Below are 15,587 nucleotides of genomic sequence, written 5' to 3'. Positions count from 1 at the left end.
TTACAGACTAAAAAAAAAAAAAAAAGCATGCAAATCAGTACCTATGTATTTAGTTTCTGCTTATTTTGTATTCTTTTTAGAAGGTTAGGATGAAAAGATGATCATTCTGCTAAATTCTCTCTTGTGTTTACTTGTACGCATTTTATCTTACAAGTTGACCTTTTTAAAAGAAGATGCTTTGTTACATTTAGGGGTGTTTCAGCTTTTTCCATTAAAGTATTTTAAATCAGTTCTTTATAGCTGTTCTTTATAGATCATTTCTTAAAACATCAGAAATGCTTAAGACAGGTTGTTTACTTTAGAGGGTTGTCATTATTTTTATCATAAAAGTTTAAACTAAAAAAAAAAAAGAAAGAAGGAAAACATTGCTGTGCTTTTCTAGGTGAAGGTGAATTTAACTCAAAGTCTGCACTGATTGGGCTTACGCTTATACGGATGCAAAGAGGAATCATCAAACACTTGATTACACCAGTAACCGGCATAACTGGAACCAGAATCAGGCCAGAAGCCGCGTGCATCTACTGCCCTCTCCAGGTTCGCTGAAGGAAATGCCAGCGATTAAAATATTCCCACTCTCTGGGAAGCTGGGAGTCGATACTGCTATTTTCTCTGCTGCTCCTCCAATTCTACACAAACAGGGAATTGCAGCCAAAGTGTGGCAGGGCTTATCTGTTAGCACTGACTACTGATACTCGTCTCAGAAGATAACATCTTCCTTTAACCTCTGGTCTTGCAGGGGAGTAGCACGCACATTTGATCCACACTCGAGTCACCACTTATTCCATTGGGATCAAATTTGCAAAAGTAAAGTATTCCTTGTCTTTGTGTGTGTCATAGTTCAGCCCCGATTGGGACCAGACTACCCAGTCTCTCTCTTACTCCCCCCACCCTCCAAGAGAATAGGGGGAGATAATATAAGAAAAAACGGCTCGAGGTTTGAGATAAGGACAGGGAGAAAATCCTTAAAGTTACCGTTACAGGCAAAACAGACTCAACTTGGGGAAAAGTATTCATTTATTACTAAAACTAGCGGGATAATGAGACAGAGAACAAGATAATCTCCCTCTTCCCAAGCTTAACATTATCTCTACTACCTTCCCCCCCAACCCGGAGCGGCACAGGGGGGGAAGAGGGAATGGGGGTTACGGTCAGTTCATCACGTGTCATTTTACGCTGCTGCTTCATAGTCAGGGGAAGAACTCCTCACATTCCTCCCCTGCTCCATTGTGGGGTCCCACCCATATGCCACAGTCCTTCATGAAACTGCTCCGGCGTGGGTCATCTCTTCCACGGAGTTCAGTCCCTCTAGAACAGCTGTCCCAGCGGGCTCTCCATGGGCCACAGCCTCCTTCAGGCATCCACCTCCCCCGATGTGGGGTCCTTCACAGGCTCCAAGTGGATCTTTGCTCCTCCGTGGACCTCCACGGGCTGCAGGGGGACAACCTGCTCCACCATGGTCATCACCACAGGCTGCAGGGGAATCTTGGCCAGGAGCCACATTACTCCTCCTTCTTCACTGACCTTGGCGTCTGCAGCTGTTTCTCTCACAAGAAAAGTTCTTCAAAACAGGCTGGCAGACGCCTCTCAGGATCTCTTCACATCATCCAGCTCATCTCCTCTCCATTTCTTGCAGCTGGGCCGGGCCGGACCGAGTCGCGCCCAGTCGGCCACCTGGCAAGAGGCCAGAGGCTGAGGCCCGCAAGGCCCATGAGGCCTGCTCCTCCCCCTCTGTGCCTCTGCCCCTGCTCAGCTTCTTCACATCTTCTCTTCCCCTTTTTTTTTTTTTTTTTTCTGTTTTCCTCTTCTTAAATACGTTATTGCAGAGGTGTTATCATGGAACATTCTGCTACCAATTGGCTCGGCCTTGGCCAGCAGCGGGTCCACCCTAGGCCCAGCCGAGTTCACTGAACAAGGGGGAGCAACTTCTAGCGGTTTCCCATAGAAACTACCACCTTAGCGTGTCCCCCCCACTAAACAAAACCACAACAGTGAGATTGGAGGCAGAAGCTGTAAAAGTATTTTTTACTTCTTGTAAGGACATGGAAATTGTCAATTGCAATGTACAATGCAGTAGTTCAAATACTCCATATTTTTAATATGTATTTCTATCAGCAAATAGACAGTTGTGTCTAAGATTAACACGTTGCAGAAATCTGACTAAAACAGATGTCCCATTTATTCTGTTCAGCTTAATTCCAAGTTATTTCAAGCTCTGCTTAGAATGGCATTATGTCATACATTACCAAGTATATAATCTCAAAAAAATGAACCCACACTTATTTTTACACATTACTTAAATAGGACAAAGGATATTTTTCATTCAGATGCAACTGGCCTACTGTGAGGACCTGTCACTTCATGGATTTCAGATACTTATGCACAGGGAATAATATAATTTTTTGCTTAATCTGCATTCAGTCTACTGATTAAGATGGATTTAGCCTTTAAAAGTGTTCTGCCACACATGTTATCTTTTCAGTTAAAATTGTGTCTCAGAAAATATCTCTGCATGTTTATACATGTAGTTTTGTACAGTGTCACAAAAACAGAGACTGACACGGGGAGCAGCGAGCTCTTGGTCTACCTCCTACAGCTTATGGGACTATTTCCATTTGGGCTACAATTATTCTGGATAACAAGTAGCCTGTCCAAGGATCTGTCTTTAAAATTGTAAATTTTCATCTCCTTTTTAAGTCAAAATAAAAGCCATCTAGACAAGGTCTTGGGCAACCAGCTGTATGTGACCCTGCTTGAACAGGGCAGTTGGACAAGATGACTTCCAGAGGTCCCTTCTAACCTCAACCTTTCTGTGATTCTGTGAAAAGTAACATCTAGAGTAATGGGACTCTCTATCCTGCAGTCTAGGTAGGTCACATGCAATTACCAAATCCGTCTCATTTTCTACAGTTATCAATCAGGGTTGCATTCTTGCTTTCTCAAGGAAAAATCATTCATATCCCTTAGCCAGAAAGAGGTTATAAGGTTAAGTCACTTGAACAAGCACTTCAGACCGGAAGGCACAGCCATCAGGTTGTGCATCAGTGCTCAAAAGTATCCTGTCAACGTGTAACTGACACATCTGATAAGTCCAAAGTAAAGCCATTTCAGTTATTCCCAAAGGAAAGGAAGTAACAGCAGAACACTTATGTGCTAAGATTTCAGCAGAACCATCTTTTCCATTTTAGTTACCCAAACTATAAAAATAGCAATCATAGTGTACTTGGCTCGATTTACCTTTGATGGGCCAAAAATCAGAAAATACAGTTCAGTGAATATCTCTTTGCCATAAGCACCCTGGATAACCTGTTCTGCAAGGGCTGCGGTCTGCCTCTCTACCCAGCCACTGCACAGCTTTGCTTCTGGGGCATTTTTGCCTTCCTTGGAAACAGCCACTAACCACCGCATGCTCTAAGATGCCAAACTGGTGCTCATAATCAAACGAAAGCTCCAAGGTGTCTTGCTAGTATTTGGGGTTAAGTTAGCTTCCTGTTTGAAAGCTGGCAAGGATTTTTCTGCTCCAGTTAGATTGGCAGGGACTATCAAGGCATTGCATTTCACGTGGCCAACTTCCTCCTGTCACCTGGGCATTTCACTTCAAATTTATTGCTATTGCAGAAAACCCCAGACACTGTCATACACTTTTGATCTCTGCTGCTTTTTCTCCCATGACACAGCACAGATTGCATCTCACACTTTTGTGAGAAAAGTGTTAGTTCTGCAATAGACATTAAAATCTCTTTTGTGGCTGACAGCTCATTCACAGAGGAAATGGCACAGAGTAGACCTGCTTGAGCAAAGTGTCTGTTACACAGGTACAGTTGTGGGGATTAGCTCTGAGGGCAATCTCTCTTTCCAGACCTGTCTTCAGCAAAAAAAATATGGTAACGTCTGCAAACAGTTTTAGCTTCAAAGAGCCTGTGATAAAATCCTTGTTTTCTAAAGGGCAAAATACACATTCTGTTAAGTTCTGTAACAAGTTGGCGCTCTCATTTTCTGCTTTTACAGGGACAAAAATGGAGTACAGTTCCATTGTTCAGTTCAGTGTCATTGTGTCATCATTTAAAGGGTGTCATCTCCATTTACCACCTCCTCCTCCTCCTGCAGGGGAGTAGGAGCAAGTCTGAAAAGAGAAGTTATATCCTCTCATGCTGTAGCACTGCTCACACCACACTTAGATCCATCCAGGCTATTTTTCCCCTCAGTGCAGTGTGTAAATGCCTAGAGTGGGAGGATATATTACAGCACCTTGTATGGGAGGGTCACATTTTGATCCTAATCAGACTGGCAGCATTGCTTGAAACCACAAGCTCCTAAGCAATAGTCCCTGCGTGGCTGGCTGTCAGGTCCTCTCCTTACAGCCTGTCTTTCACATCTGCTCTTGGACAAACAGGAGGGGGGCTCAGCAGCTGGCTTCCATGCAGACAGCGACTGTGGTAACAAGAAGAGATCTGAGATCACTGCTCTTTTGGAGCACACCAGAAATATGCAGCAAAATCTGCCCACCTATAAGTTTCCTGTGAGTTTTCTGGAAAAAATCAATACAAGTCCTTCCAAAAAGCAGTGCTAATAAAAATACACTTGCTCCAGGATGAATAAGGATCAGCAGTGCTACAAACCTCTTGTAACTCTACTTCATTAGCCAGGTGTGACATGTCTGCAGATCAAGAAAGCTCAGTTTAAACTATTCATGTGTTTCAGTTAGTAATTCAAGCCATCCTGTAATGACATATCTAGCAGGGGAAGAAAAGAGGAAAAAAAATCCCTCTTCCACAGTAGCATTCTCTTCAGGTCATACAGGATAAGGTCTTAAAACACTCACATCAATTCAGAGCCAAGGCTCTGAATGTCTGTGCTGCTACCGAAAACAGTGAAATAAGTACCAGCCCCCAATATGCTGTAAGGAGCTCACAGCTGAATCCTAGAAATTTAATCTCTTCTTTGGTACTTTATTAGTTACATGGGCTACTTCATACCAATCTGGTGCCACCTAAATTTTCCTGGGTATCCACCTAGCTTCAATTTTCCGCACATGGTTGTGCTCCCTTGCTAAATTTTTATTAATAACCCTATAAAAGCAATACAGTTCCACATGCTATCTGTAGACTACAAACTGTGGCCCATGAGTCACTGGCATCTCTCCCGAGGCCGAAAGGTTGGCAACCACGCAGAGGTGAGTTCTAACGAGAAGGAAGTGCATGTTCAGGAACCTCAGATGCTATCCCCACATTATTTTCACCCCATTTCAACTATCATGTTCCAGGTTACCCTGATAGCATAATTTAATTTAGGGAAGTGATTGTGCCTGTGTGCTCAGCACTGGTGAGGCCGCACCTTGAATACTGTGTTCAGTTTTGGGCCCCTCAGTACAAGAAGGATATTGAGTTGCTGGAGAGCATCCAGAGAAGAGCAATGAAGCTGGTGAGGGGTCTGGAGCACAAGTCTTACGAGGAGCAGCTGAGACAACTGGGATTGTTCAGTCTGGAGAAGAGGAAGCTGAGGGGAGACCTCATTGCTCTCTACCACTACCTGAAAGGAGGTTGTAGGGAGGCGGGTGTTGGTCTCTTCTCCCAGATAATTTGTGATAGGACAAGAGGAAATGGCCTCAAGTTGTGGCAGGGGAGGTTTAGATTGGATATTAGGAAACCCTTCTTTACTGAAAGAGTGGTCAAGCACTGGAACAGGCTGCCCAAGGAAGTGGTGGAGTCACCATCCCTGGAGGTGTTCGAAGAACGTGTAGATGTGGCAGTTCAGGACATGGTTTAATAGGCATGGTGGTGTTAGGTTGATGGTTGGGCTTGATGACCTCTTGGAGGTCTTTTCCAACCTTAAAGATTCTATGATTCTATGATAATTTATATGCATGCTTTGAAAGTGGCTAATCCGTTGAGTGGCTGTCTGTTCCTAGTATTAAGGAAAAGAGGAGAAAATTACAGAGCTGCCATGCCTGGGCTTTGTGAGACACAGGCTCTTTTTCTGATAAAGTGTATTGGTCTTTGGCCATTCTCTAGCCAGAGAAACAACCCCTGAATATGCACAGTTCCAAGGCATCAAGCTGACTGAAGACCATGACACAACACATGTATTTCTCCCTGAGAATGGCAAAGGACAGTCTATTGCTTGTCCCACACACAATAGCTTCCAAGCAAACTCTTACCCCACTTCATGGGAAGTGTACCACACAGCTGGATACCTCCTGGCAATCATGGAAGAGGATGGAAAGGCACATGCAATGGACAATTTGCAGGTGTTGGGGACAGCTTCCATTGTTACAGTATGCAGTGATTATTTTGCTTCATTTTTGCCAAAAATCAATTTATGGACATTGATTTCATTGTTTATCTTTTAGCATCACAGTCCTCTCTTTGGACAAAAGCTTACACTACTAGGCACAATCTGCTATTTTAAACAAGATTTTACATTAAATTCACAGCAGAGCAACAGCTCCATTAATTTTTCCATCTGTTGTGTTCAGGCTCGTTGGCTTTCATGTAACATTTCATTTCTATATGAACCCGAAATGCCAAAAACTAAACTGAGCTCAATTCTATTGTGCTTCACAATCTGACAGGGGGATAATATAGTTGTTTGCCTCAGATTTGGTAGAAGAACAGGATAGGCTCCAGGTCACTGTTCATCAACTATTATTTTTAACCAAGGAAAAGTGGGATTAGAAAATGCAATTTTCCAAATACACTATTGTGTGTTGGAAGCAACCATGGAACCACTCATCAGTGTCATTATCTCACAGACCAAGCTATGAGGTTCTAGGAATTTGAAAGTATTTGGGTTTCTAGGCAAATGCACATACCTTTAAGCAACTTAACTTCAACTTTTGGTGGAGCTTGTCAGATCTGTATCTAAAACTGGTACCTTGTGAGTTATCCCATTCAAGCATGAGATGACAGTCTAAAGTTAACAATCCACTACCTTTTCCCAAGACGAAAGCAAATTGACAGTTGGTATTGAAATAACAGAAAAGATGAAATAATGAGTAGCTAAAAAAAATCCTCAACTCTCCAAAAAAGGATATCATGAAGCTGTAATGTAACATGGATTCAATTACTGTAAAGTATTTCCAAAGGTTCTTAACATACTGGCTGTACCAGTCCAGGTCTGTGAAGTAGGGGGAGAGGAAAGGCCAAGCCAGAGCATTTACCAGAGCAGCTGAGAGTCAGCAAGAATCATAAAATAGTTGGGGTTGGAAGGGACCTTCAAAGGTCATCTAATCCAACCCCTCTGCAAGGAGCAGGGACATCTCCAACCAGATCAGGTTGCTCAGAGCCTCGTCCAACCTGACCTTGAATGTTTCCAGGGATGGGGCATCCACCACCTCTCTGGGCAACCTGTTCCAGTGTTCCACCATGCTCGTTGTTAAAAAATTTTTCCTTCTGTCTAGTCAGAATCTATCTCCATCTATTTTAAAACCATTATCCCTCATCCTATCACAACAGGCCCTGCTAAAGAGTTTCTCCATGTCTTTCTAATAAGCCCACTTTAGGTACTGGAAGGCTGCTACAAGGTCTCCCTGGAGCCTTCTCTTCTCCAGGCTGAACAGCCCCAACTCTCTCAGCCTGTCCTCATAGAAGAGGTGCTCCAGCCCTCTGATCATCTTCGTGTCCTCCATCTGGACCTGCTCCAACAGGTCCATATCCTTCTTATGTTGGGGTCTCCAGAACTGGACAAATGGCAGAGGCTTGCCTGGCGGTGAAAGAGCAGGGCACTCTCAGGGGATATTCCAACCTTCTTTCCAGCATAATTACATCTCTCTGTGGATGGCAAGGAGTCTGGATTTGAGGTTCAGTTAAGAGCTTTGAGGTTTTTATACCTATAAATATTAAATCATTATCCACGGTTTGAACGATGGCTTCTATTGCTCTAAATGGCTCCAAAATAGAGCTTAAACACCATTTCTTTTCCTGAATGAAGGGCAACTCTCACACTTAAAAGGTCCAGCAAACTTTTACCTAATTTTTAATATACTAGCAGTAAGAGCTTTGTGTTGTGGGCTGATCTAAACACATGGATGGCACGTGGACATAATAAATGGACTGTAAGTAGAGAACTTAAGGCAATGAAAAGAGAAGAAAATACAGATGCTTTTGTAGTACATACAGCCTGAAAAGCTGTCCAGAGAAAAAGGCAGCAGGCTAGAAATAAGCACCTTATAGACCAGGCACTACGCAAGGATTGCCAATCACAATATGCTTTTCTATACGATGCCCAAACACCAGCAAGAAGAATATCTAACAACATGAACAGCTGTCACACTGCTATGAGCCTCCATCTGATTTCATCATCCTGGCAAAACATTAACTTCCAATTAAATCTATATTGCTCTCTGAAACAAATGTACTTCCCAGATGGCAATGCTTCAGGCATCTATGTGTCCAGTGAGGACACTTGTATCAAGAACTGATACAAGCTGTTCTAAAACTCATGGCCTGCCTAACAAAACAGAGAGAGCAGCACCCAGCTGCTTGCTCCCCTTCCTCTGACTGCCCATGGATAATTTTCAGTCTTCACCTTCCCAGCCCTTAACAGAACAGTCAGCAACTGTTTTATCCCTTGTCTTGCAGAAGGCTCCTTCTTCCAAATCTAAGTCCTTATGTCTTACACAAGGAGATGTGACCAACTCTTCCTCTGATTTACAGTCTGTGTCCAGCCAAAATCAAACATTTAAAGAAATCAAAGCCTGCTATCATAGTTAAATAGGTCAGTCCTTGTGATAAGACAGCTGTGTGTCACGGATATTGCACAGACTGGCAGCAGCTCTTCAACAAAAAAAAAAAAACCCTAGTAATAAAGATGCTAGCAAGGACAGCAAATAGGAGCAATTTATCTTTTTTAAACCACTTTCTCCTGTAGCCCAACCCTGCAACATATTATTTCAATTTTAAATGTTGATCAATTCTCAGTCATAAGAAACAGCTTACATCCGCTGGTATAGCTCATCTGACCTATGTAACTGCAACAGGTATTAGATCAAGCAGATGAATGAGGTGTTAACAAGTTACCAGCACTGGATGACCTTCACCCAGGAATTCTGCAGGAAGTAAAATATCGAAGGGCAGAGGTGCCAGTGAACATGAGTAACTATCATTACAGACATTCACTGTGCCAAATGACTGGCAGGCTGCTGCCCATGTCACTCTCATCCACAACAAGGGCTGCTGAGGGAATCCTACAGGTTACAGAGTGATGAGTCTGATCTCTGTCCCTGGTAAGATGATAGAGGCTGTAATAAAGAGCGAGACTTACGAGCCTATGGATAGACATGGGCTTTTGGGAAAGAGTCAGCATGCTTCCCATAAAGGAAAATCCTGTCTCACTCATCAAAAGGAGTCTTTAGAAGAGGTGAATAAGCAGGAGGATAAAGGCAATACAACAGACATTTGGATTTTCAAAAAGTCTTTGACAATGTTAAATACTTGAAGTTACAGAAGAAGCTAATATTGCCAAGAGATTGGATGAAAGAACCTGTCACAAGGTGAAAGCTGGTTAAAGGGTAGGAAGGAAAGCACAAAAACTCCCATCCATTATCATGACTTGGTGATGAATTGATTTATTAGTCAAACTGTATTTAACTGCCAAATAAATTGGACATACTTAGTGTTACAAGAAAAAAAAAAATTAAGTTGTTTATTAGCTAAAACAAAACAAACTCAAGAGGGCTACTGGATTTTTATCTCCTAAGCTGCCACTAGTGTGAACAGTCCAGTATCTCTGAAAGTTAAACACATTTGATACCAATTATTACATGAATAAAAGTGGTAAAGTTATTCTAAATTTTATCATTACTACCTTTATTTCCAAATTTCATTTCAAGCACCAACAGAAACCAGAACAATAAATACAAAAAGTGAGAGAAAAACATGTATTTTATTTGTACTGAGCCAAAAGGAACTCATCTCATTTAGATCAAAGAAACAGAAAGCAACTGATTTAATAAACTTTTTGAGAATTTACAGAAAACAACCCTCACGCTTATTACACAGGTATATGATGGAATTTCCTATGTCAAAACTCTCTCTCTTCCTTCAGACTTGGCACAATTTTTTATCGCCTACTATCAGATTTCACATCTTTACTTGTCAAAATGTTGTATTACCTCTGTAAACATCTGTTTTATGTGTAAACTTCAACAAGTATATTGGAAAGCCTACTAATCCACCCACCCCCAAAAAATGAAGTATGAACTAAATATCAAATTAATTACATCACATTCTATTTAATACTGTTTCAACAAGAACTATAGCCTGTTGAATTCCTAACAAAAATGATGCAAAAACAAAAAGCAGATGTGCAGTGTCATGCATGAGTGTAATAACATTGTAAGGCAATAATAAAAAAGGTAAATATACCTAACATATTTTTAAAAGTACACTCGCCAAGACAAAAATCAAGGCTGTACTCTTAGTTCATTTTGGTAGTGTAGGATTTCTTCTTTGCTCAAGCTAAAAGTGTTAACTTTTGAGCATATTCATTTGTTACTGTGTTTGATAATAGATACTTTTGTCGAAAATACAACATGTGGATTTCAATTTTGTGCAATAAGAGATTTTTTCAGTTCAAATTCTTTCTGTGGAAATAAAGAAAAACTCTGTTCCCAAAGAATCAAGTAGGGTAAGTGGGAAGAAATACGTGAAATTAAGTACTCCTAAAACGAACAATACATGAACAATAATATCTCTGCAGGAAAGAAAAGTTAGGCAGCCTAAGTCAAAAGACTGAATTAATACTATTTTTATATGCTTTTTGTTGCTTCTTTGCTCACTTCGTGCTCAAATTGAGTAAGCAAAAGTAGTCATATGGCAGTCTGGAAAGCCTGACATCACCAAAGACTTCCTTTACTGTTCAATGTGCCTTTGTAGTGCAGAGCAGAACCAAATTCAACCATTCAAAAAGGAAACTGAAATCACATCGCAAAGTTGTTATAAATGATCTCAAAGTAATTATAGTATCACAGTAATCAAAATGACTGTTCTTCTTCCTCTAATTATAACTTAAGCCACTCCCTGTCATTTTTACAAACTGCAGTTCACATTAAAACATTTGCTGATAACAAAAGCTTTTCTTTGAAAACAACACCACTTTACATCTTGTCAGGCAGCTTGTGCATATCAGAGCATTCTGTCAAGAGAGACATGGAAAAGGGTAAAAGAGAAAAAGCAGAAATATGGCTACAGCTTATCTGTGCCTTTAATACACTGCAAATTCTCAGGCAGCACTAGAGACAGCAAGTTTCTTCAGATGATCCATAAATACTTGCAAGCTGACATCATCAGTAAGAATGGGTGCTCCAGACTCCTATAAAATAAAAGGAAACAGGAGGAATTGATTATACTCATTGTGAAGAAGAAGCATTTTAAGACATAATACATTCCATTAAATAAACACTTTATAAATTTAGAAAGGCCTTAGAAGCATATGATTGCTTCTGACAGAAGCAATCTGACAAAAAACAGCAGACTGTACATTTACATAGATTTTCATATGTTTACATAAATTCAGCCATAAACCACAACTACACTCTCTTCCATATTAATGCATACAGTAATGAGCTGCAGTATAGCAAGATATTTACATCAACCATGCAGAACTCAAAGAGTTTCTGACAGCCGCCAAATGCTGACTTACAAATTTTTAAAAGCAAGCAAAACTTCCGTGCCACAGTTCCTGTGTCATTCCTACCTCAGTGGAGCAGGTGAAGGTGAAAGACACAGAAACATGCATAACTAACAAAAGAGTATCTGTCAGTGAAGCTCAAACATATCAAAATGGCAAGAGGAAACAAATCCACTAAGGGTCTGATTTGACACCAAGTGAAGGTCAACTGGCTTTCTCGAGGAAAGCTGGGCCAATTCAGTCCTACAGCTCTGTGCCACCTCAGAGAAACAGCAAAAGCAACATCTGAAGGTCACGCCACTGCAAAATCAGATCACAAAAGATTGAAAAAAAAAAAAAAAACAAAAAACCTTTCAGATGGATTTTTGCAATTTACTTTTTGACCTCAGAAGTAATTTTCAGAAATCCAAGTAGTTCAAAATGGTCATCTTTTAGTTACTATTTTTAAACAAATTTACAGTCGAAATAAAACAGCAGCTGGCAACTCTGCAAATGTTACACTCTTAAGTCTCTCTTAAGACTCTCTTAAGCCCTTTGAAACCAATCTGTCATTACTTCCATTTACTTCCATTCCGTAATGGAAATATGTAATAAATCTCAACGATACAACCTTTTCAAAGGTAGGAAGCACCCGTATTTCCAAATGAAATGTGAGCTGTCTGAACTCTTACAAAATCTTCCAACACACAGACATGAAAGTCTTGATGAGGATGCTTAGAACTGGTGCCCCTTTTTGAGAACTGACCAAATCCAGTTCTCAGTTAACAATCACGGGACAAATCCAGGAGCAGTAAGAGTTCTTGGATCACTACAATACACTTGACACAATACACAGCCGCTCTCAGGGAAGGCCTACTGAATTATCTATCAGCTGATGGTGGCAAAATGAGATGAAGGATGTTCTACTTCCAAGCTTGCTAAATGCTAAGCCTGAGTTGTTTTATTTAAGAAGCCACAAGGGAATTACAAGTAGTTTAATTCCAGGGCAGAATATGATTTGCCACCTTGTGTCTTACGCATGGAAGGACAGTACATCATTCTCTAGTAACTGAACCACTAAAGGAGCCAACAGACCCCGAAGAAAAGAGATCCCTCACGAGAACTGCTAGTGGCAATCCAGGGTAATTAAAACCAATGCACAGACTCTATTCCTGAAGTTGAACATCTCAGCCAACACACGCGTGCAGGCAGCTGCTGTCACCACTGCCACCACCAACAGCAGTAGCTTTACTGTGAAGCCTGAGAACCCTTCACTCTAGTAGGTAAGGTAGTAGAGTATTTTATTTCCTGGGGAATAAAGTGAAAACCAGCAAGGTCACAATGAATGAGTCTGAAAACCCCATGAAAATTAGATTTCATTTTTCACAGAACACTTTAAGTTTTGTTTTCCATTCATTCAAAATTTTGATCTAAGGCATACAATCAGAACTTAAATTTAATTAACAGTGATTTGGTGACAGCAAGCTGGGCATTTCAAAAGATTTGTGCTATTGACCTCTTCTTCTGTTTCAAACTGCAAGTTCTCCATAGTTACCAAGACAAAAAAAAAGATTAGAAGAAAAAAAAAAAGACATGAAAATACTGAAAATAAAGGCATTCTCAAATAAATGTCATATCCAATAGAATCTGAAAATTTCAACTGCATCTTCAAAGACTAACCAACATAATAGAGCTGTATGAGAAGTTTACCATTCTTTTCTGAAAATGTTTTCTACATTATATAAGGCATCTATCTGCTAAAATTTAAAAAAAATCTTTATTTACAATATTAAAAACCAAACTAGTCAACTCATCACCTCCTCAAGAATGGTTTCAGTGGTATGTAGGTGCCCTCTTCAGGTCAATGTGGACTAAGAAATTTTTCTATAGACTTTCAGTTATGCACAAAATAAAATAACATGAAACAATCCAGGAAGCTCATGAGAAAAACAAGAGCAAAAGCAAATCTGTTTAAAATTTTCTCCCAACAGTTACATTTCTGATTTCATAATTTGTACTTGGTTCAACTTTGTTCACAAAAAAAAAATCTACAAACACAGGAGGCTGTTATGTCGAGCACACACAATGCAATGTCACTGGGGAGATTAACACGCCATTTCTTACGTTACCCTAGAACTGAATTATTTTCAACATTAAAAGGAAAAGCTGCCTTTTCTAAGATGTATCAAAGTCTCAATTGTCCAGCATGAATCATTTTATCAAAGATCAGCTATATTTGCATTTACATTTGGAATACTGTTTTATTTGCTTACTAATTAAATGAACAGGAAAGCAGGAAACTTCAAAAATTTCCAAGCAATGTTTAGATAAAAACAAGACCTTTCAAACTACAGGATTTGCGTGTGTGTTGTGGAGGAAACATGATGAAGAGAGACACTAACAGATTGTTGGTTAGGTTATCAACTTTGGAAGCAAGAGAGCTGGGTTCAAATTATGCTGTCCCTGACTTAGTACAAAGTTTTCAAGTATTTTCACTCTGGATCTCAGTGTTCTTCCTGCCAGAAGTTTCATTAGAACCAATACATCCCTATGAAAATGTACGCTGATAAAACTTACCTAGCAAAAATCAGTACTGTGAAATTGCTACAGAGCTCTCTCACTCATGACTTGAGCACTGTATGCCCTCTAGCAAAGTACTCTAACAGTACAGTTATACGTAGCTCCAACTGTTTGATGCGATTACATTTTCATGAGAAAATGACACTACACTACCATACACCCACTTCACCCACAGCAGTGTTTCTCTTCCCACTATAAAAGCTGAATTTGGAAGGAGGACACAGAACTGGGATGCAACATTCAAGAATATAAGCTGCTCCACAAACTTTAACTTTTGAACTCTCACACAACTTCCTTCCTAAAGAAAATATTTGAAAAACTGATTCCTGGTCACCCAGGCCACAAAAATTCTGGAAAACATCAACACACTGGTACTGGTGTACTTTTCAGTTCTTGCTTATAATTAACTTCAAAACTTATTTCCCCTATTGCAAAACAATCCCTTAGTCTTGATGTGTGACTTGATGCGTCCTGAAGAATCTGAAGGTATCTAAGAAAGATGGCTAGACATGAAACTAGCCTAATAGAAACTTAAAATAACAAACCAAATCATTTTTGTCTGAAGAACTGAAATGCATTTTTCTTAACTTTTGCCATTTTGGTGGCATCAAGCCAAAACTGCATTTCTTTTTCAGTTTCAAAACTTGGCATTATTACTTATATGTACACAATGTGTCACTTGATTTCTGAAACATGGCAAAAGAACATAAAATCATGCATACAGGCTTCATCAGTAGATTTATACTTACCTGTCCCCATGCATACATATTGTTATGAGTCTGAGAGGGATTCACTTTTGAAAGCAGGAAACGAGCCTTTTTTAAAAACAAGACACAGGCAATAAATTAACTTTCTCAAATCAAAGTTTCTTATACTCAGAAAAAATTGCATGTATAGGAAATACACCATTTCTATTATTTGGAGATAAAACGTACACAGATACCTAATTCAGAAAAGCAAGTAACACCTCTATCAATAAAGCCGCTCCCTGGATTCGACAGCTATAATGCAGAACTGCTAACAACTTTTCAATGCAGCAGAAAGTAAGCTTTTGTCTTTTTCTAAGCACTAGCAAAGCAAATGTGAGTATCAATAAAATAATAATTAATAAGGTTTTAAAATATAACACAAAGAGTACTTCTGGCATTGGTCCAGAGATCTTGAAAAGTACTCTCTTCTTTGTCTTACACATCTCATATAAGGAATCTGAGAGGCTAAGTCAATATGGTAAAAACAGTAACAAATACTAGGATTCACAAATTAGGCAAAAATATACTATTAAATTTCTGGCTCCATAAAAGCTTTAAAATTCAAAATTTTCACTTGCAGTTTATATATATTTTAGTATAGAAATGTATGTTTACTACCAAAAAAAAAAAAATCTCAACATTACTAACACATTA

General features: G+C 39.8%; 1 protein-coding gene across 2 annotated transcripts in view; it reads right to left on the bottom strand.

The window, feature by feature from the left end:
* Window positions 1–9,546: 9,546 nt before the first annotated feature.
* Window positions 9,547–15,587, bottom strand: part of SEC23A (SEC23 homolog A, COPII component) — a 29,802-nt gene continuing 23,761 nt past the window's right edge. For both annotated transcript variants that reach the window (XM_086748928.1, XM_086748927.1), the window contains exons 19-20: window positions 14,934–14,999; window positions 9,547–11,307 (exon numbers count right to left, since the gene is read on the bottom strand). In XM_086748928.1, the coding sequence (XP_086605054.1) occupies window positions 11,218–11,307; window positions 14,934–14,999 (156 nt within the window). In that variant the 3' untranslated portion in view covers window positions 9,547–11,217. The remainder of the gene's footprint in view (window positions 11,308–14,933; window positions 15,000–15,587) is intronic.

Source organism: Chlamydotis macqueenii, chromosome 5, assembly GCF_036417535.1.
Source record: "Chlamydotis macqueenii isolate bChlMac1 chromosome 5, bChlMac1.mat, whole genome shotgun sequence".
Classification (NCBI taxonomy): domain Eukaryota; kingdom Metazoa; phylum Chordata; class Aves; order Otidiformes; family Otididae; genus Chlamydotis; species Chlamydotis macqueenii.
The sequence above is the reverse complement of the archived record's forward strand: the minus strand, read 5'-3'. Positions and strand labels throughout refer to the sequence as shown.